Source organism: Myiozetetes cayanensis, unplaced genomic scaffold (assembly GCF_022539395.1).
Source record: "Myiozetetes cayanensis isolate MyiCay16 unplaced genomic scaffold, myiCay2020 scf4, whole genome shotgun sequence".
In the NCBI taxonomy this organism is placed as follows: Eukaryota; Metazoa; Chordata; class Aves; order Passeriformes; family Tyrannidae; genus Myiozetetes; species Myiozetetes cayanensis.
In genome coordinates, this window is record NW_026087631.1 from 29,176,083 (window position 1) to 29,197,875 (window position 21,793).

At 38.1% G+C, this 21,793-nt stretch overlaps 1 protein-coding gene across 7 annotated transcripts in view; it reads left to right on the forward strand.

Annotated features, from left to right (window-relative positions):
• APC (APC regulator of WNT signaling pathway) overlaps positions 1-21,793 on the forward strand; it is a 91,322-nt gene that overhangs the window by 42,838 nt on the left and 26,691 nt on the right. For all 7 annotated transcript variants that reach the window (XM_050328339.1, XM_050328336.1, XM_050328334.1 and 4 more), the window contains 5 exons: positions 1,685-1,769; positions 2,690-2,891; positions 8,366-8,474; positions 10,593-10,706; positions 15,173-15,256. In XM_050328339.1, coding sequence (XP_050184296.1) covers positions 1,685-1,769; positions 2,690-2,891; positions 8,366-8,474; positions 10,593-10,706; positions 15,173-15,256 — 594 coding nt within the window. The remainder of the gene's footprint in view (positions 1-1,684; positions 1,770-2,689; positions 2,892-8,365; positions 8,475-10,592; positions 10,707-15,172; positions 15,257-21,793) is intronic.

A 21,793-nucleotide genomic window follows, 5' to 3' on the forward strand; every position in this document is an offset into this window, starting at 1 on the left:
AGTCTAGTGCTTGGAGATTGTTTCCCCAGAACCTTGTACAGTTCTATACTCAAAATTCTTCTAGGTTTTTTTTTCTAATTTATTTTATTTACTTTTCTTGTTAAAAGGAACAACACTTTGAATGTAGAGAAGCTCAATCCTGTGCTGTTTAAAGAATATCCTGACTTTTCGTAAATGTCATGTTGTTTCCCTTGAAAAGAGCTAAATGTATTTAAAAGGTACTTCCTGTGTAAGTTGCAAGAACCAGTAATATGAGCAGTATGGTGTGCTTAAAAGAGCAAAATAGTGATGTGGGCATCTTTTTAAATTGTCTAGAATTCATTGTAATGGTTTTCAGAAGTGAAATACTGTGTGCAGAGTCTATGTATGAAAACTACACAGTACCTTTCATTACCCAGAATTGTTTTCATCTCCTGACTATTGCTGCTTGTGGAGATATTTTCTGTGTCACAGTAGAAGAAATGATACTTTAAATTACAATAAGGGCTGTTTGCCTTGTAGCCAGTGTTTTTAATTTGTTTTTTGTTATTAATGCATCTGCCATTATGATATCGAAAAGGCTTTCACTAACTTGCATTTAATTGTCTACCTGAATTTAGGCCACTGAGCATTGGGTACCTGCGGGTTACAGGCCCCTCTTAGTGTAGTAGCTGTTGTTTACTATGAATCTTTTTGTGCACTAGGACTATGTTTCTTTGGCTGTATAATTCTATCATACATAGTTTCAATAGCACGGGGTGGTATTCTTGGGTTTGAGGCTTCAGTTGCGTGCAGGAGTCTTAAATGTCTTCCTTGTAGGCTCGGTGGTGGTGGTAATAGTAGTAATAATGGCCAGTCTTCGCGAGCGAAGATCCGGGGAAGGTCTTTCCACCTTCCAGCCTGCGCATTGGATTTTTTAGGTGAGACACAGTGTGCGCGGAACTGAGCCCACCCTTTAATCCTAAGGTTCATCTGCCGGGGCCAAGCGAGCTTGGACGGTGGCAGCGAGGTCCTTAGGACGTAGGTGGGTTGCCTTTAAGGGCTAACGAGCCCCACCTGCCCGGGAGTGGCCCTGACCGGGAATCGAACCCGGGTCTCGGCGGTGATAGCGCGGCGCCCTTACCACTAGACCACCAGGGGCTCCTAATAGTAGTAGTAACAATAGAAATAATAGCCACCATGAAGGAAACCTAAATCTTTTGCTCACAGGCATGGTAGTGGTAGCATTTGTAACAAGAACATGACTCTTTTTGTTGGCTTACAGTGGTGCTAAGGCCTCAAGGAAAGGCCTTAGCCTGGGGATTACTTCTGTTCATGATACTTTTCTGCTAGTTACACAGCCAAACTTTATATTTACAGGACCAACTAATTTCTCTGGGCTTAACATTTCTCCATCCATAAATTTGAGATAACTGGTATTCACTTTGAGGGGAACATGTTTTAAAGTAAGCCGGTGGCTTGAACTACCAAATAGGCTGAGTCATGCAGGATATAGTTTACGTTTTGACAGTGTTTGGGGAAATTCTGTAGAATATATTTGATGACACTGAAAGTTGTAACACTTAATCACTGCTCACACAAAATATAGTTTACATCAGTGTCTCAGAAGCTGTTACATGAATGTGCACTTGAGAGCAGGATAAGATGTAGTTATCTTGTGGTTTATTATTTGCGGGTTTTCTTAATCAAGCTTAATTTCTTACAGGAGGTACTGAAACAGCTACAAGGAAGTATTGAAGATGAGACAATGGCATCTTCTGGACAAATAGACTTACTGGAACGACTTAAAGGTAGATCCAGAATTATGTTTTAACTACGTTCATTTGTTTCTCCATTGTTTTTTCTTTGCGATAAAATTTTCTAACTGAGCTGCGTCTTCTTCCTGGTGCTGGTTTTGATGGTTAGGCATAGTCTCAGTGTCTGCTATTTTTGCTAATCATTTTCAGACACATTCTCAAAAAAAAATAGGTATTCTTATGCTGCTTTTATGCTTTTGCTACTTATGAATTACTTTTGATAAAACTTGCATTTCATTCAGTTCTTCAGAAAAAATATGTCTAAGATGGAGCAATTCCACCAATTTTCTAAACGTGTTTGCATGTCCTGCCCTCTCCATGTCATGTTACTGGAATTGTTCCTGTCATGCTACAAATTGATACCCCCTTCCATATAGCATGTGCTGGAATGTGCGTCATTCCATTGTATGGGATGTGGAAAACAAGCCCAGACCACTATCTCCCAGTATACATCCATTATCCCTGCCACTGACCCAGAAATTCTGTAGGGGATGTCTACATTTAAGAGCCCTGTGATGAACAGAGTAACCATCTGTTACATGGCCGAAGCATCTGCAGGATCTCTTGAGAAAGAAATTGTTAGGAAGATAATTCACATGATGTATATGCAAAACACTCCCCATTTCTGAAGTACTCTGGGAAAGAGGCAGGCAGGCTTGTGTGGGGTTACTGTTGTGATTGCTAGGATTGCAGTTTTGCTGTCTGTTCAGATTACTGTTCACTAAGTCTAACATTAACATCGAGTTTGTTCACAATATCATCTTCCGTGGATTTCCACGGAATTCCATTTTAATGTTTTCATTAAAAAAACCCCACGGATTTATTCAGAAAGTAAGAAATTTAAGATAGAAATGATCTTTCAAATTTGTGCTGCTGAACTTCTGCTCTGGAAATGTTTGCTCTTTATTATCCAGAACTGAACTTGGAAGGTACCAACTTCCCTGGAGTCAAGTTAAGGCCAAAGGTGTCTGTGCGTTCCTATGGGAGCCGGGAAGGGTCTGTATCGAGCCGTTCAGGAGAGTGCAGTCCAGTTCCCATGGGGTCGTTTCCAAGAAGAGGCTTTATGAATGGAAGCAGAGAAAGCACTGGTTATTTAGAAGAGCTAGAAAAAGAGAGGTAAATTTATTTGCTTATTCATCCAATATGGATTGACTTCTCATTTTAACATGACAGTTTACTGTCACAGCTGGTATTTAATTGTCATGAATGTGGTTTTGGTCACTGATGTATTTACCTTGATAGGTGGGAAACTGGGAATCTACATTATATTTAGATGCACACGCACAAAAATATTTTTAAAAGTCTGGGAACATTGTTCAGTTTCTACTGTTTCTTCATATATGCATTTCATTGTTACTCTTTGTTGGCTGAAGGTTACTTTATTTTGATGATCAGGTTGTCAGTATCTGAAATATTTTTAGGTAGAGAGGGTGGAGCATCCCAAATGCTTCCATATCTCCTCACCACTGTTGATAAATGCCAAAACTATAACAATGTGATGTTGTGGTCTCTTTCTCTCTTGTGCAAGTGGTTATTAAGTACCAAAACTGGTTTGTCAGTTATTTACTGTTAGCAGACATTTACCTAGTGATTCTGCTCTCCCAGCAAATGTGTCAGCTAAACAAAGAACTTACTCTTATCTTCAAGATGTTGTTCCCATCAGATATTGTGCATTGACAAAATTGGAGTATTCCTTTTCTTGGAAAGAAGTTGTATCCATTTGAGATCATAATACAGAATTGTAGCACTTTATCAGTCACAAAGGAAATGCAAGGTAAGAAATATACAGCAGTTTCCACTGAAGTCATCTTTATATCATAAAATGAACCTGACTCAAATACCACGTGTTTTCAGAAGCCCATCTGCAAGACAGGATTTCCTAAAAGTTTGGTCATTGGCATCTTCTTAATGGATGTGGTATCAAGTTAAGGGGGCTGCAAAACCAAATAAACTGTGTCGCAGTATGTTTTCGTCTGGTAGTTGTTAACAAGCAAAAAAATCCACTTTGGAGTCACAATAGAAACGTTTTGTGGTTAATGAGTAGTTTGTGGACAGCTCTCTAGAAACTTCTCCTCTTAACGGCATTTCCTGGTGTTCAGCATAATTTTTTCAACCAAACCTGAAAGGAGTATGTTTTCCTTCCAAGATACTATATCCTGGTCCCTTTCTTTTGGTCCTGTCAGTAGAATGAAACTTAACTTCCATGGGTTTGTACTGAACCTGTTATGGCAGCCACTCTATTTTTTCCCTTCTCCTAGCCAGGATCACTAATGATACTTGTTCCATTGCATAAAACCTAGATTCCTTGGGAATTTGGAAATTTTCCCACTTGCTCATCCCAGTCTTCAAGAATCTAATGTGTCTGTCATCTTGCATCTTTACAAACTGTGCCTTTGGTTGTATTTTTCCAGTGCTGTTTTTTTTACTGCATGTGATACTAAAATCTTTAAATATAACTGGGACTTTAAGTTATGGTTCAAGTGAACTCTTGGTCACTTGGCACAAGGAGTATTTTTAGCAGCTGGAGTTCTTTAAGGTGGTTAGCGCATCTGATTAATGATCTATCATCCTTTCCCACTCTGGGGATTCTGAGGTGATACTTCTTTGGACATGTTTCTTGACAAAGACAGCTTAGGCATTGAATGGGTCTCTGTTCCAAATAACACTGGCAAAAGGGATAAGGATATTTTAATTTCAGAGTAGCTTAGGCACTGTTACTGTCACAGCTGATGGGGTAAGTATTTGGGCTGTGGAGTTCTGTAGAGGCGTGGCCAGATCACACCTGGCTTCGTTATCAGTGAAATGGTGGATAATCCAAACTGCTATAGTCTTTATGCTGTTCCAAGGGACAGGTAGGAGTCTGTAGGGCATTGATGAGAACCCTAGGTAGCCAGATGAATCAGAACATGGGGTGGAGGCCATAGGATTCTGCATCTGAAATCACTACAGTTTCTGAAGGAAAATGAACCACTTATTTTCCTGTGCCTTGTGTCTAAATTTGTTTGGCATACCTACTGAATTTCTGTGTTTCTAAACATACATATAAATATATGTTATTCGCTAATACAGTTTTTTTCTGGCAGTTAAACAGACTTTCAAGGAACTTGCGGAACTTGACAAACCTAAAATAATTTAGAATAAAGTAACACTTCCTGGAAAATGCAGCAGAGGAATAATTCCACTCAGTATCTTAACACACTGGCACAATATGTGCTGCTAATGGGCAACAGTGTTTGTGTGAGGACTAAATGACGTATTTAATTATTTAGAGTGGCTTGGTGGGCACCTGGTGGCCAGTCAGGGTCAACCCACCACAGACAGCTAAAACAGAACTGCTGAAAGGAAGAAAATTTGTCAATGGATTCACTTACCAGAATAAAGATGAAATTATTGGCCCTTTTCTCATCTGCTTAGCTCTTCTCTAATTTCACAGTAAAAAGAAAGAATAAAAGAGAAAAAAACCCTCCTGATTTATGACATTCCTTTTTTATTTCTTTAATGTTCATTTTGAGTGTTTTCTATCTCATGACTTCTTTCTTCCCTAATTCTTATCTCCCTTTAACTGACCGTACAGCTTACCTAAGTCTTTAGAGCATCAACACTCATTTTCAAGATTGTATTTTATCTCCTACGAGTTGAAGTGAAAATATTAATTATAGCTGCAATTTACATAATGAAAATAGAGTAGCATATAGTTTGTTTCCCTTCTCCCTTTTAACTGGGAATAATATTGACATAATTATGCAAAAAAGATTTCCAGAAGAAGTTTTCTTCATTCACTCAGCTTCATCTATTGTTGGGAGCTTCAAAAATGCCACATTAGAGAAGTCTTTCAAAATACCCACCCTTCTGAAAAACAGTTCAAATTGAAAGCTTTTGTTAACTAAGAAAAATAATGTAAAGTTGCAAAAGTTTCTCTGATTGCTTTGCTGCACCCTCACTGAACTTGACAGTGTATGACAGAGAACAGAATTTTCTCTTTATACTGTGAAAGCCCTAATGTAAACAATTTTGGAGTATAAAACGATGGAATAACTGCATGTGGTTTTTCCATCGTTTTATTTTCTTGATCAGCAGCAGCCTTTCCACTTTAAATCCTCTCCTAACCACCAGAAATTCCAAGAGGCTGAGAAGGAGCTATGCTTCTGGTTAGTATAGTATCTGATAGTAATGTTAAATGTGGGGAACAGCTTATCAGACACATCTGCGCAGACTTGCTGCTTATTTTCAAGGAAACTAACGTACAGCCTGCTGTGGTTGTAGCAACCCTTCAGGTTTGTGCTGAGAGAATTCAGACATTGTTAAAATGTGAATTCTCGTGGAGCAGTGATACCAAACGAGTAATCCCAAATAAAGCATTACTTCAGAGGAAAAAATGACAATATTGAATTAAACAAGTCACCCTCAGGTCATGCATTATGTTGTTTATGGAACACTGATGGTTCTTAAGTTATTTTCTTGCTTCAGGCATCCATTGTGCATGTCAAAACAGATTGAATGACACAGTGTCTCACAAACTGAGTAGTCTACATTTCACAGGAGGAATTTAATCACATGTTTACTTAGCTGAAAGTAATCCCTCCAGCTTCTGCTACTGGTTCTTTGACATCCAGAGGCAGAATTAGTCTGTCGTTTCACATTTGCAAATCCTTCTATGGTAAAAATAGGTTTTAAAAGGATTGCATTGATTATGCTTTTGCAAATTTTATTTCACAAACTGGACACAGCTGCTGCATGGGCAACCAAGATGGTAAAAAGGGAAGCCATGGAGAATGCCTGTGTGTGCAGTGATGAGGCACCCAGGGTATAGGGTAAGAGAATGGGCAGATGGGAGATAAAAAAATTACTTTCTCAATAGGCTTTCCCCAAGGACCATCTATTAGTTTTCTCTTCAGTCTGTCTGAGGGTCTTAAGGAATTTCTGGAAGCCCCATCCTTGTGGCTGAAGAGTTACTGGTGTCTTATAATAGTGCTGCAGTTGCTTGCCATGGTATAGGAATTGTTGTTTGCTGCCTCTTTTCACTCATTTTGACTGTAAACCTGCCTGGTGTTAAAGCTGCACAGTAAATGACTTAATGCATAGTCCTGACATTCTTAAAACAGTTCTGTTTCAACAGAGCTGTTGAATCAAATCTGGAAATCTATGTCATTCTGTTTATCTTTACAGGCATTTACCACTCTCAGATGTGTGTAGCTTTTCAGTCTCTCACTGTTGAAGGGAGGGATCCTCTTTGTTTCAATTTTCCATTTAAACACTGACTAGGTCATTTACATTGGATATGAAATATAAATGTTAAATCGTCAAAATTAGCTTAATATATTTTTAAAGCAGGAACTAAGTCAAACACATTGTTTAAAATACATGCTTTAAAATTCTTCCTTCTGTGTTTTGTATGGAAGTTTGATTATTTTCTCAAATTATGACTGGGATGTATTACCAAAGGAGTAAGGGGAAATCTGAATTTTTGTTGTATGCTGTGTTTCTGTTCCTTAATTACATACAGTAATTATCCATAATGTATTTGTGTGCTTTATAAAAGTCCATATGCTCTTGTTCAGAAAGTCCACAACCTGAGAGGAAAGCAGAAGTTAAGGGATGGGAAATAATACTGGGCAAACTTGTATGCAGCTTTCTGTCTTCTGGCCAAGTGTTGATTTTATTGTTAATGAGCAATATTAAAATGTCAGAAGGAAGAAAAATGTTCACAGAAAGTAACAGAAAGAAACTAATACATTTGTATTTTTTAAAAAAGAGTGGCTTTTCTGTATACTCCTGCTAGCCAGATTTCGCTGGAAAATTTTAATACATATTTTGAGAAGTGTTGTGACACTGTCGTGACACTGTTTCACTGTGTTGATAAAATTTAGCATTGTGTAAAATTTAGTTCATGAAGGATTGATAAAATAGTATGTAAAATTTCTAGTAGATTTTTTTTCTTGGTAGTCTATGTATTAATCTTCTTGTCTTTCTCATATATTGAGAAAGGTATGCAGCATGCTTATGATAAGCGTTTAAAATCTATTAAAGAGCTGCAAATGTGTCTTGTCCATAACCCTTGATGGAAAATATTATTTTAAGTATTTTAAACACTCTCTATAGAAATAGCGAGGTTTTGTGTTCTTTACCCATAGTTTTGCTGTGGGTGACAAAATTAGTAAGAGGATGCTGCAAAGGTGAGTAAGGTACTTCAGTTAGTGAGGTGACTGAGGGTTGTACACGCTTCTGTAACATCCAGAGTTAAACGTAGTTTGCACTGTACAAAGCAAGGGTACAAGTTAGCACACGACTAGTAGCTGGTTTTGATTTCACAAAAGATCTCTTAGCTTTGGATTTCAGAGCTGTTTTTAAGAGAAATATAGATATTTTTCTCTGTTATGGATGTGGATCTGATATGCTCAGCACAGAGGAGTGGACATACTGTTTAGCTGGGGCTGGGGAACTGCACTCACCTTCTCCAATGTCTTCTTTGTGCCCTCTTCAAACCTGCTTTCTCATCTAACCTTGTTTTTGGGTATCTGTGCCCATTTCTATACCTACATATGGAAATTAGGTGTAAATAGTGAGACAGTTCCTGCTTCTGTTTTTCATAGATCTCTTTTGCTTGCGGAGCTTGAGAAGGAAGAGAAAGAAAAGGACTGGTATTATGCCCAGCTTCAGAACTTGACTAAAAGGATTGATAGTCTTCCCCTTACTGAAAATGTAAGTATCTTCAGACTGCTTGGTGTCCTGTATTTGGTGCTACAATCTCTGTTTAGATGGTGTGTATTTTATTAATTTGGTGATGTTCTCTATACTATAATTTTAATTTAAAATGTTTTTTCATTCACTATGTAAATCTGACTTAGCCTAAATAATGCATTTTTGTGTAGATTTTTTACACATCCAAAGTTCATACCTGTCCCAGGTTGGACTTGGCTCCCAGCCAAGTGCCCGGACGTCAGGGACAAAGCCTTCTCCCTCCCTCTCACTCTCGTGCAATTGATTGAAAAGATCACGAAAAAGAAAATCAAGAGAACCCAAACCGAACTGAATTTTAAGTGGAAGATTTATATATATATATATATATATATATATATAAAGAAAATTATATACAGGGAACCCCCCAAAGGGGAAAAGGGAAGGGAAAGGGAAAAGGAAAAAGGAATAAAAAGGAATATAACGCAAATACTTCCCTCCAGAGATAGCGAGCCACACCACACAACCGCCGGCGCTCTCTGCCTCTCAAGGCCAACCAAATGCACCAGGCCTCTCTCCCCGCCCGGGCAGAGCGACAGCAAAGCTACCTTCGCCTTCGGTCCACCGGAAGAAAGAGAGCGAGAGTTTCCTCTCTCTTCTTATTTATACTCTTGCTTACGTAAAAATCGTATGGAATACTGGGAACATGGCCTTGGTTCCTTGGTTACAACCTGGTCACCAAGGAAGGCCTACTCTTAAAACTACTACAATACCTTTTAGTATAAATGTCAGTGGTAACAGAGGAACATTGAGAAGTTATGACAAATGAATTACATGTCAGTACACTTCTTCTTCAACGCTGTCCCCCAGAGGTCTTTTCTCTATCTGTTTTGTTGTTTAGTGGATTTTTCTATTTTTGAGAGCCATATTAGCCTAAGAGACAGTGTACACAAGAGCTCTTATTTCATACCAATCAGTAAAGTGATACCTGTAGCCTATGCAGGTATTATTGCTTGAAGTTTTTAACTTGGCATCTCCAAACTAATATAAGTCAAGTCACCATTATCTTGGATAATGAAGATGTCTGATCTCCCAAATAATACAGGTTTTCCTGTTAGATTGCAGCAACTTGGATATGTTTGCAATGAGTTTCTTCACATATACAGTGTTTGGAAAACCTGGTTGCCCATCTTTAGAGAGTCATACTTGATGAATAAACAGGCTCCTGGAAATGCAAACAGAGAATGGAAACACTTCTGTCAGTGGGCAAAAGTAGCACTGAGTCATGGCTGAGCTCAGCAGAGCACCAGAAACAAGGGAGAAGGTCTGAAAAGGATTTTGAAGAAATGCAACCCATTCCCAAAGACACTGTCAGCAGTATCTGTGTCACTCTGTTGTAGGTTTTAAGGTTGCCTCCCTGGTTTCATAGGTAATTAATTCGCTTAGCTGCTCCTGTGATTACAATGTCTTACTTAACGTCTACACTAAACACCTTTTGTGCTAATTTGTATCCATTACTACTTAGCCCAGCCACAACGGAATGACAGTATTTGCATATGATTGTCTTGTTTTGACTCTCTGAACTGATCTTGGTGAAGTCTTCTGGGAGGGCTCTTCTGGGAAGGCTCTTAAGGGACTCATGTACTTACAGTCTGAGTAATTGTCCAAAACCCGTGAAGTGCTTTGCTCCTGTCTTGAAAAGTCTATCAGCTGGAAGGTCTTCCCTTAAGCTGTGTGGTTACTCCCCGGTATAACACTTGTGCTTTTTCACAGGATAGTTAAAAATAGAGTAGAAGGCAGTAGTTTGATACCTCTGAATATTTTTGAAAATACCCATTCAGCTGGCACATATAGTAACTTCATTGGTAATAGCCTGGTGTTCTTGATTTGTAATTAAGAGTACTTTCTCTGTTTACCTGTTGTATTTAGTAATATGACAAAACCCACAGGTGGTCTGCTGATGGAGCAATGTTATGTGTTCTTGTTTTTCATAATGCAGTCACGTTTTAAGAATCTGTTACTATGTTTTGTTTGTTTATGAAGTTTGTTGTGGAAAAGTAATCGGTCTGCTTTTGTTCTGAGAAATACATTGTTTACATAAGTGTTACTGACTAAAATGCCTTCTCTGTACATTGGTTTCAGTTCTCCTTGCAAACAGATATGACTAGAAGGCAGTTGGAGTATGAGGCAAGACAAATTAGAGCTGCAATGGAAGAACAGTTGGGTACCTGTCAGGACATGGAGAAGCGAGCACAGGTATAATTTGTTTTTCACTATTAAAAGGAAGAGAAAACATTTTCCTGCATTTTTATTGTATTATTGGTAGCTGTATCTTTAAATTGTGTGTAAACACAGTGATACCTTAGGGCATTTAGTTAGCCATTCAAATAAAAAAGAGGAATCAGAACGTGGGAAATAACTGTTCAGAAAGAAGTACCCTCATTACCTTGTTTTGAAGAAGCCTTTTGATTCAGACAGTTTCTTCAAAAGAAAATATTTTTAATGATTATCTGCTTATTATTTACTACAATTTTAGCTTCATAAAAGTCCATGTGTTTGCAACTGCTCATTTTGCATCTGTTATTCTGGGTTTTTTTCATACTTTTAAGTTCAGAATAAAATTGAGCTACTGTTCTTAAGTTTCCTTAACCACAAACCTCATATCAGGGCATAATCTTTGAAAACAAGGTATTAAGTAAAATGTAATCCACATACATATCTGGAAGTTGTTTTGACCAAGAGTTGTTTTGCATTCATGATGAGGAATGTCTTAAACATGTGACACACCCATCTGGAAGCATAAATCAGAATGTAATTGTGTGCAACCCATAAATTAAATAATCAGTTGCTTGCTGGTTGTAAAAACTATTCCCCCACAGTAGCAGAGCAACAATAAGTATTTTCAATAAAAATAGTCTCTTTAGGCTCTATATTTTGCACAAGGTTTACTCAACACAAAATTTTGCTAAATGAGAAAAATTTCTATTTTATTTTCACATTTAGTTTTGTTGGTCTCAGAACAGCTGCTTTAAATTTAAAAGTGAGTCATCTAGTAAAACTTTTAGAAAATCCATTTAGTTATAAATACTTAGCAGAGCAGATACCCTGCAGTTGTCAGTTGTGTATGCAAAGGCTGTGCAGGGATTTGTCTGTATAGGTGTGCTCAGACAGACCTAAATTTCATCTGCCTGTGTGGTAGCTGACCCTGATCTGGGAGCTGCAAGGCTGTGTTATCCAGGCTTGTCAGCAGTGGTCATGCCCTGCATGAGTTCAGCTATGTCAACCTGTCTTGAGTGAAGGTCCTGCAGAAGAAGGTGTTATGGCATTCACAGTAGAACTTCCAGGAAAGTTCTCCAGCTGCCAACAATCTTAAGCCAGAGAAAGGTGAGTTAAGCTAAATAGGTAGGCTAGGCTGCTGGAAAAATTCGAGATGCACTCGGGCAGATGTTAAAAGAAATTATGCAGTCACAACATGACTGTAGTTATATCACTCTGAAAGTAACTAAGCTGTCCCTAAATTTATTTCTTCCCTACTTGTTTGGTTTTGGCGGGTTTTTTTAGTTTTGTGGGGGGAAATTGTTGCCAAGATGTTGAAATATTTTATAGGTTTCTGAATTAATCTTTGACACGGTGTTTGTCACAGCTGTTTCACCCTATCTCTCTGTGTTTATATGTGTGAAACTTCCATAGTTAGAGAAATTGCCATACCTACTGTGATTATATAAAGATTATAAAACAGGAAGTAACTGCTTCTCATATACTTCTTGTGAACTATCTGGTGATTCCCCTTCGTTCCATTCTCCCAAGGGCCAGTGCCAAAAATGTGTAGAATCTCATGGGTGTACAAATACATAAAAGCAATTTCTTCATTATTTCATTGTCATGTTTAAATGTGCAAAAATGAAAAAAAATTATTTGGCAAGTATATTCAACTTTCTAGTTTTCCCAGTTCCTTTCTGCTGTGTTCAAATGTTGTAGCCTGTATGCTTAGTAGTAAGTAGTAGCAAACTTAATTTCTGTAAGATGTATTAAAAAAAGACTTCAATTCTAAGACTGAATTCATGTTCAAATAGAATTTATTTTTCCTTCATGCCAGAACAAGAAGGAACTAATTTTTTTTTAGGTTAAGAGTTCCTTAAAATCTTCCCAGAAATGATCTTTCTTTTAAGAATTTATCCCAGGATCCATAAAAGTTTGCTGAAACAGCAGACCACTAAAGATAGGTGAAAGCTTGGATCCTCAAGTCTTGCACAGATGAAAATTCATACAGTGGTCTTGTATGTTAACGTAGGCCAAACCATTAATAATTTTGTCTGTTATTTATCTTTATTTTTGGAAAAAAAATGCAAACAAACAAAAATCCAAACATTTTAAACCAAAATGTTACTACATGTTTTCACTTTCACTCTGTGGGGGAGTTTTATTTCTTTTTGTTAGAAGCCTTAGTGGAGCAGTGAAAGTCAAGTAACTGTAACTTGTTACAGTTATGTTATCAAACAATTTTGTGTTAATAAAGGTTACAAGTAAATATAAAAATGGAAATATTCTGTGAACAAACAGAAATGAAAAGTGATGTTTCTGAAATATGTTATAAAATTTAAAAAATTCCTGGTGCTTGTTCCATTGCGTATCTCAGATTTTTACCTATTTTTCATAAACCTGTACCCCTTTGTGGAAGAAGATGCATTCTTTTTTCTGCTGCTGTGGGAGTAAATATGCTTCTAGATAGTGGAATTCTCCAATTTCCCTGTAATACAAGTAGTGAATTAGCAGAAAGAAGAATGGTTTGATGTTTAAATCTGTGGACTAAAATTGGAAAGAATGGGTTAAATTCCTGTCCCTTTGGTCAACTCAGTCAGCGATACTTGGCAAATTGTGCAATATTTAATTGTTTTCATCTGCACAAAACTTTTCCCTTTGCTTAGGTGTGTATATAAAGATACTCAGATTCTCTTGATGCCCTTTATGGGCTAAATTACTGGTTACACTGAAAGAAACTCAATTTATAGGAAATTTTGAGGAAACGTGTGGCTTCTGAGTATTTAAAGTATATTAAAGTAAGAAACTCTTAGCAGTTGTTACTGGACAAGAGTTAATGGTTGAAATTAGTAGAGGGTAGATTTAGATTAGGTACAAGAAAGAAATATTTTACAGTGAGGGTGGTGAAACACTGGGAGAGGCTGCCAAGAGGTCGTAGGTGCTCCATACCTGAAAACATTCAAGGTCAGACCAGACAGGACTTTCAGAAGCCTTGAAGATGTTCCTGCACTTGGCAGGGAGCTTGGGATAGATGAGCTTCCAGGGTCCTTTCCAATTCAGACTATTCTGTGGTTCAGTAAAGTTGAAATAATTCTTAAGGACAGAGAGACACATTTTCTCAGTCATGCATCATGTCACCAATGCATAGTTACTCCCAAAAAAATGTTTTTATTATCTTTCTAATACTTCAGTGCAAAGGGTGGGATGAATTATCTGTTTGCCTTTATATTGAAGATTCTGTGTTTTCTGATACTTTGCTTTACAAAATCAAATCAAATTTATACCCAAATGTTTATAGCTTTGCATCTCTACTAAATGTTGATGCTTATGATGCTTTTCCTGTAGCTGCTTCTGATGTGTGTTTCAGTAATTTGTTCTATTTTATGGGTATATTTTCTTCTGTACTTCTAACTTTTCCAGATAACATTGTGATTCTATTCCATGTGTATCTTTTGGCCTTAGTTAAAAATTCATCTTGCTTCTAATTTTGGATTATAATGTGTTAAATAAGAGCAGTGATAATGCTGATTCTTGCAGTGTCCGCTAGATTGGTTTTTTAGTGTAGCATTGTAAATGTTAATCAAGTAGAAGAATCAGAATTTTTCTTTCAACTGTGTATCCACTTTATTAATCTGTCCATCACACAAACAAATACTGTTTAATCAGTTTGGTGTTCTGTCCACATTCTAAGCCAAATAATGTCAATAAATTATTAGGTTCATGCAGAGAGATATAACTTTGCACAGTTATTATTTCACAGAATCATAAGGCATCCTGCGCTTCACTCTACAATTGGTGTGGAGTACATGGATCCTGTAACATTTTGGGTTTTTTTAGCATTCCCTTCACTAACCACAGAATGGTTGCAGTGGAACATAAGTCGCAATATGGCTGTAAAAGACTGATTTAGAGATGTCTACAAAATCCCAGATAAACCAAAGAAGCAGTACGTAGGGTTTTTTATACTTAGCCTGTTAAATTCTTCGAGATTTGTAGAAGCAGAAAGTTCCAGAGGCTGAGCATGAGCAAAACTCTGAAATCATTATAGTAGCTGAATATAATAGCAGTCGGTCAGGGTCTCATACTTTCAAGACACTCTGCAAATACAAATCTCTCTCAAATCTTTGTAAGGCAAGTAGAACTCTAATATTTGAGATACAAGTGGAACAGTTTGCTAGAGGTCTGCATAAAACGTCAGTTTCAGAAGCAGGAATATTGTGCAAGTTAATGGGAGCATTTGTTTATACCTGAATGTGTCCTGTGTGACAATCTATTACATCCAGATGAGTATCAGTTGCATTAAAATCCTGACTACTCGCTATGTTTTGAACGCTTGCAATCATGCCTGTCTTCTGTTATGAAGAACACTTGAATTACTGCATGTAGTACCTACTGCATGTAGCAACTGAAGTAGGCTTGTTTTGTAGTCAGCAAAATCAAACATGAAAATCCATTTTTTTCAGGCAAGGGTGGCGAGAATTCAACAAATAGAAAAGGACATTCTTCGCATACGACAGCTCCTGCAGTCACAAACAGCTGATGCAGAGGTTAGTGAGCAATTACTTGCCTTTTTTGGTTGTGGTATGTATCTTTTTCTTTTAAAAATCCAAATTATCTGAATAAAGTAGTAGGCAAGATTATTTCCACCAGCAGTTGATGTCACAATTAATCAAGTAGTCAATATTCTCAAGGTGTAACTTTCTCTCTTTCCAGTGACCTGAGGTTGGAATACTTATATTAGTCTTAAAGCTACTGCGGAACTTTAATCAATAATATATATCAGTTAAAAGTTTAACTTGAAATTTCAGTACAAATGTCAATATGCAATGTATTATAAAGACTGAGTCTTGGTTTTAGCAAATAATTACAGCCATCAGTTGTACCTGTCTTTCTAAATATGAATCTCTGATAAGCATCTTCATAGTGTGCTTGTCTTTTGAAGGAGATAAGTTTTAAAAAAGGGTCGATACAGCTTCTGTCAGACCTCATTATAGAAGCCTGGTATATTTTTAGTGTTTAAGTACTGGGTTATATATTAAGAAATACAGGATGTTTCTTGTAAATCGCAGAGTCCATGTTAGTAATTGCCATTAGGAAAAACTGCTCTCGTAATGGAAGTTCAGTTAGAATGTCAGCTCCATTTGTTGTATTGGTAAATTAAAGTATGTGTTGGACATGAATGTTTTATGATTTGTGTTCACCCAAAATAACTACGGTGAAAACTCAAAGCAGCATTTGGCTTACTAATGGGTATATATTTTTCCATTTTGAAAAATACTGGTTTCATAGTTTCAGTATCTGGAGGGAAAACCTGTTTTTATAGGTGAATCAGGCAGTAGTATGTGAAATTAAAGTTACCTGGTCTTTTGATATATGAGTCAATCCAGGTGTTTATACACCTTGAGATCTCCCTGAGTCTTCTTTTCTCCAGGCTGAACAGTCCCAGTTCTCTCAGTCTGTCTGCATATGAGAGATATTCCAGTCCCTTAAGCTTTTGATTGAAATTAACTGACCCTCCAGTGCGGGTCTGGGGTCCTGATTTTTGCCCTTTCCCCTCCTCTTAGGATCCTGAACTCTTCCATCTCATGGTCCGTGCAGCCAAGGCTGCTTCTAACTTTCACATCCTCAGCAAGTTCTTCCTTTGTTTTTAAGTATCAAAGCCATCAAAGGCCTCTGCTTTTTGACTCTTGGATCACCTGTGTCAGGAAATTTACATCAGAGAAGTCAGGAGATCTCCTGGAATGTTTCATCCTGCTATTATCCCTCCAGCAGACTTGAAGAGGTCCTGTAGGGGCCAGGGCCTCTACACATGAGGCTTCTTCCAGTTTCTTGGGAAAGGTCTCTCTGTTTCTTTCTCCTGATCAGGAGGTCTTCAGTAGATGTCCTCCACAACTCCCATGTTGGTCTGCCTGCTAATGTTCACTCATAAGCTCTTGACTGACTCCTGGCTCATCCCCAGGCAGAACACCATGCACTGTAGCTGCTGCCTTGCAAAAATGAAAACTTCCCTGCCTCACCTAGGACCACAGAGTCACTGAGGTTGGAAAAGACCTTTAAGATCATTGAGTTCAACCATTAACCTGACACTGCCAAGTCCACCACTAAACCATACCCTCAAGTGCTGCATCTACACATCTTTTTAATCTCCAGGGGCAGTCACTCCACCACTTTCTGGAAGTCTCTTCAACCCTTTTGGTGAAGAAATTTTCCCCAGTATGCAGTCTAAACCTGCCCTGGTGCAACTTGAGGCTGTTCCCTCTTGTCCTGTCATTTGTTAGGTGGGAGAAGAGACTGACACCCACCTTGCTCCAGCCTCTTTGAGGTAGAGATTAGTAAAGTCTCCCCTGAGCCTTCCCAGCCTGTCCTTCCTAAAATGTCTGTATTTCTCAGTTGCAGTCTTAGTCATAGCTATTCCACCACATCTCTGTGATCCCAGTGAGGGTACAGCCCCATGACTGCAGTCACTTCACTCCTTCTGTCTGCTCTCTGTGCAGTGTAGGAGTGTGCCAGAGACAGACACCCAGCCTTGCCAGTTCTCCAGCCCAGTTTGAGAGCTTTCCCAAGGCAGTTCTGCTGCACCTTGTTCCTTATGTGTCTATGCTCAAGGACATTGCTCTTATCTCAACTGTGTGTTCCCATCAGCCAGAGCTCTTGCCTTGCCTGCCTTACCCTTCCAACTTGTCAATTGTTTGTTGAGGAATCACTCTGGCCCTTGTCATTTCCAGTGTAAAGCTCTCCCTACCTGGCTGGTCAGCCTCTGAACAGATACTTTTATCCCATGTAGTCCAATAGCTCCTGTCCACAGAGTGGTTTTCTCTTACTGTGATTTAAAAAAACTCAATAATTCTTAGCTTGCTTAAGGTCAGGGGCTCAACCAGCATTGAAATGTGACTACAGAAAAGAAGGTTTTGTCTTAGTTTTTCACTCCTTCACCAAATTATTTGGCTGGCACATACACTGAAGTTCTGATATACTGAAATTTTGTTGTGGTGTGTCTTACCTGTAAAACGTTGGGATGTCTCATTGAATAGTTAGATGTTTTAGGACAGAGTTACCAGGGTGCTGGTGGTACAATAGGCAGTCACTACATGCACACTAGTACTTTATAATGTGTTTTAATAATTTCCAAGTGTTGAGCATCTCCGACAGAAAACAGATTTAATCTGGATCTAATTCTGAAATTTTCTGATGGTGAGGAGGAAGGTAGTAGCACTCAAACTGCAGAGTCTGTGTAACTGAAAAGTGCAAACATGAGACATTTGCTATACTTGTATGCTGTGCCCAGTCCAGTTATACCCAAATTGAGTGTGCTTCTTATGCTTGTAAAGATCTGGTAACAACAATAACAAATATCAAACTTGTCTGCTGATACTGTTTTTGGCCCTGTGGTGATGTCATTCAATGTGGAATCCAGGGGCAATATATCTTGAAGAATTAAGACCAAATACAACACTGCAACATAAAAATAGCTTCTGGAAATCAATTAGCAGAGAAAATTCAGTTACACATTTTAGTGCATTTTTAAGGTTTGGCAAATCGCCGAGTCTTGTGAATGACTCTAGAAAAGATTGAAGTAATGTACATGCAAGTCATGGTACCTTCAAATTTCATGAAACTTCTATTAAGTATTTTGCAAGATTTTCATAATAAGGTTTGAAATCCACTGTAGAGTTAGACCTGTCCAAAGAGAATTTTTGGCTGTTGGGTACAAAATGAAATTATGTAAAAGAAAAAAGTGAATTCTTGGCAAGTGCTCAGTGTGAGGTTTTCACTTCCTTATGGTGGTATACAGGCCTTTTTTTCATAATATCTGTCATTTGAAATATGTGAATTATTTCCCTTGGACAGTGTTGCTGTAGATAAAATGTAAAGACTTTATTTTTTACAAAGATTATGCCTAGCAAGCTTTAAACTGTGATGGACAGGAGTGTTGTCAAGGATTTGACTCACTGACTTTATTTTTTCTTTGACTCAACTGTAGCAAAATATTTCATATGTATGTTTTCTTAATTTTGCTTGTTCCATAGTTTATTTTCTTGCATATGTTACTTAACACGTGTATGTATATGAGTTTAATGTGAAGTAATGGCGAAATAAGAATTTTCTGGTATCTAGAAAATAATAAGGTATCTGTATTTGTCAACACACAGAAAAAGGGTAGTTGAATACTGGGGAAAAAACAGTGGTTTTATGCTTAAAAAGGTCTTCTATCCTAATGAATGGACAAGGGACTGCTTTGGCAACTCATGTTGACAGAATATTAAGTAAAATTATTTATAATTGGGTTTCCTAGCAAAAATAATCAAGGCCTGCTATGCTTGCAAGTGTCATAAATAGCCAGAGTTTATAAATTTTCTGCTAGTAAATATAATAATGGCCAGTCTTCGCGAGCGAAGATCCGGGGAAGGTCTTTCCACCTTCCAGCCTGCGCATTGGATTTTTTAGGTGAGACACAGTGTGCGCGGAACTGAGCCCACCCTTTAATCCTAAGGTTCATCTGCCGGGGCCAAGCGAGCTTGGACGGTGGCAGTGAGGTCCTTAGGACGTAGGTGGGTTGCCTTTTTTTTTTAAGGGCTAACGAGCCCCACCTGCCCGGGAGTGGCCCTGACCGGGAGTCGAACCCGGGTCTCCGCGGTGATAGCGCGGCGCCTTTACCCCCTAGACCACCAGGGGCTCCGCTAGTAAATATATGGAAGTTAATAACTGACAAGTGTTAGTTATTGTTGACTTCAGAAACACTTAGAAAATTGTGCCAAACAAGGCAGAAATATGGAGCAGCTCCATATTCCTGTAGTAGGTAATGTATTCACATGCAGTCTCCCACCATTTTGCTGCAAGAGCAGAGAAGTGTAATCTGTTAAACTGACATTGGTGGTGTGATGCTAGACTTCAGAAATGGCAGGGGTTATAAACCCAGCTTATGCCTTTGCAAAAGTCAAGCTCTGAAACAGGTGATGCTGTTTAACCCAGGGACCCGTGTGCCATTCTCCAGCTGCCGTGCCTCATGTAGAGGTTACAGAGCCTGTTGCTCTGTACATGCTCTGGTTCTTTGCTGGTTGGTACGTTATGTATTTTCATCCACAGATCCTGTGTTCAGTGTTGAAAAGTACTGTGAAAAAAGGGGACGTCTTTGCGGTGGTTATACTGTCTTTCTAACCACTGATTGGCAGTCTGTCAGATGAATATTTATTTACAGCAGTGTACAAAAATCCATTGGAATTATCCATATATGTAGATACATAATGTTTTGATATGTAATAAATATATGCACCTCAACATATATTGATATATCTATAATAAATATCTATAATAAATACTCAGTTTTCAATTAATAGTCTGCTGTCTGCTACCTGTGTTGTTATTAACTCCTTTGAGCCAGTCTGCACAAAGAGAACAGCTCACTTCAAATTACTTCAGTAGCTGAAGTGGTAAGAATTCTTTCACTGTGAACTTGCAGAACTCCTGTTCAAGTGCAGCTGCTAACTCATGTGACCTTACTGTGTGTGCATGTCATGAGCACATACTGCATTTAAAGTTAGAGAAGCCCTGCTAGTAACTGCTAAAGATCGCCTTATAAATTAATTTACATGTTATGTAGACTACTTTTTGTAATGGCATATTTTTGAGAGTACTTGGGGGGAATGGGAAGCCAGCTCATTCATAAATAGCATTTAGTAATCAAAATGTATATGAATAGGAGGAGAAGAACAGAGAGTGTCAAGGAGAGCAGAAACTTTTCTTGTCAGGGAATGAAATACCTGTGTGTCTGTGCTGCAGATGCATCAGAACTATTTAATACATATGCCCTCATCACCACCCAAAAAAATTGCCCCAACCCGAGGGGTGTTCTTGGACAAGTAGTGTTGTCTCTCTTCAGGTGACCCAGTAGGTCAGAGCCTGGCTAATGAACCATTCAGCTTTTTACCTCTAGGCATGTTTAATACTGCTTTTTACATGGAATTGAAGATGTCACCTGATGACTAGAAAGTTCTGTCCTGAGTTATACTGGAGGCTTAGATGTGGTTTTTGTCAAGCTCATAATTACACTTCATTCAAGATTGAAAATGTTGTGAGACAGGGATTCAACCTATATTGTATTGTATTCAGCACACAGTACAGCAAGGCCTGATCTTGGCTGGGCCCCCCCTCTTGTACTGGGAACAAAAAGTTCTGTAGTTACTGTATGAGCTCCAACAGCAGTCCCATTTCATACACAGTGACAGAGATGGTGACCTTTAAAATTACAGATCAGATTTAAAGAATAGTAGCTTATTGAGATTTACTTGTTTTCCATAACTGAACATATGATGTTAAGAAACATTCTACCCCTAATTTTTTCTGATTTTCTCATTACTTCGTGTAATATTATTGCATTCTTTGATCTACCTTATTCCTTGAGTTAAACTGTATAGATTTAATTTTTAAGTTATCACTTCACATGTATTATAGTTAATTACAGGTTTCTGAAGTTCTGTTCAACATTAAATATTTTCTGGGTTCGAGACTCTGTATGAACAAAACAGAATTATTTATGCCCGTGATACTGTATGAATTTGATCACTGGGTAACTAAAGATGTTTCAGTGCATGTACCTTGAAGAGCAGTATGTTTCTGCTAAAAGTCAGAGATAAATACCCTCAAAGCAAGGTAAGGCAGACAGTGCTGTATAGGCTGTTCTGCTCAAGAACATTGCAGAGTCACCAGTTTATTTTGTCTGTTGAGGTAATAGCCTCTTAGTCTATAAAATGAGATTTGGCAACAAGACTAATACTTGAAAAATAATCCTGCTTTCAGTTTCAGACTTCAGTCACTTCCATGGACATTCATGTCTTTCTGAAAATCTGAAATGTTTTAAACACATTAATAGATAATATTGGATACTTCACATACTTTATAAGTGCTCAGTTATTCATAGAATCATAGAACCAACCAGGTTGGAAAAAGACCTCTGAGATCAAGTCCAGCCCTTGATCCAACACTGCCATGGTTACTAGACCATGGCACTAAGTGCCACATTCTGTTTGCTTTATTAAGAAACTGTATTTAAAGGCCTGATTTTCTCTTTGATCTCATGATCCCTGTCA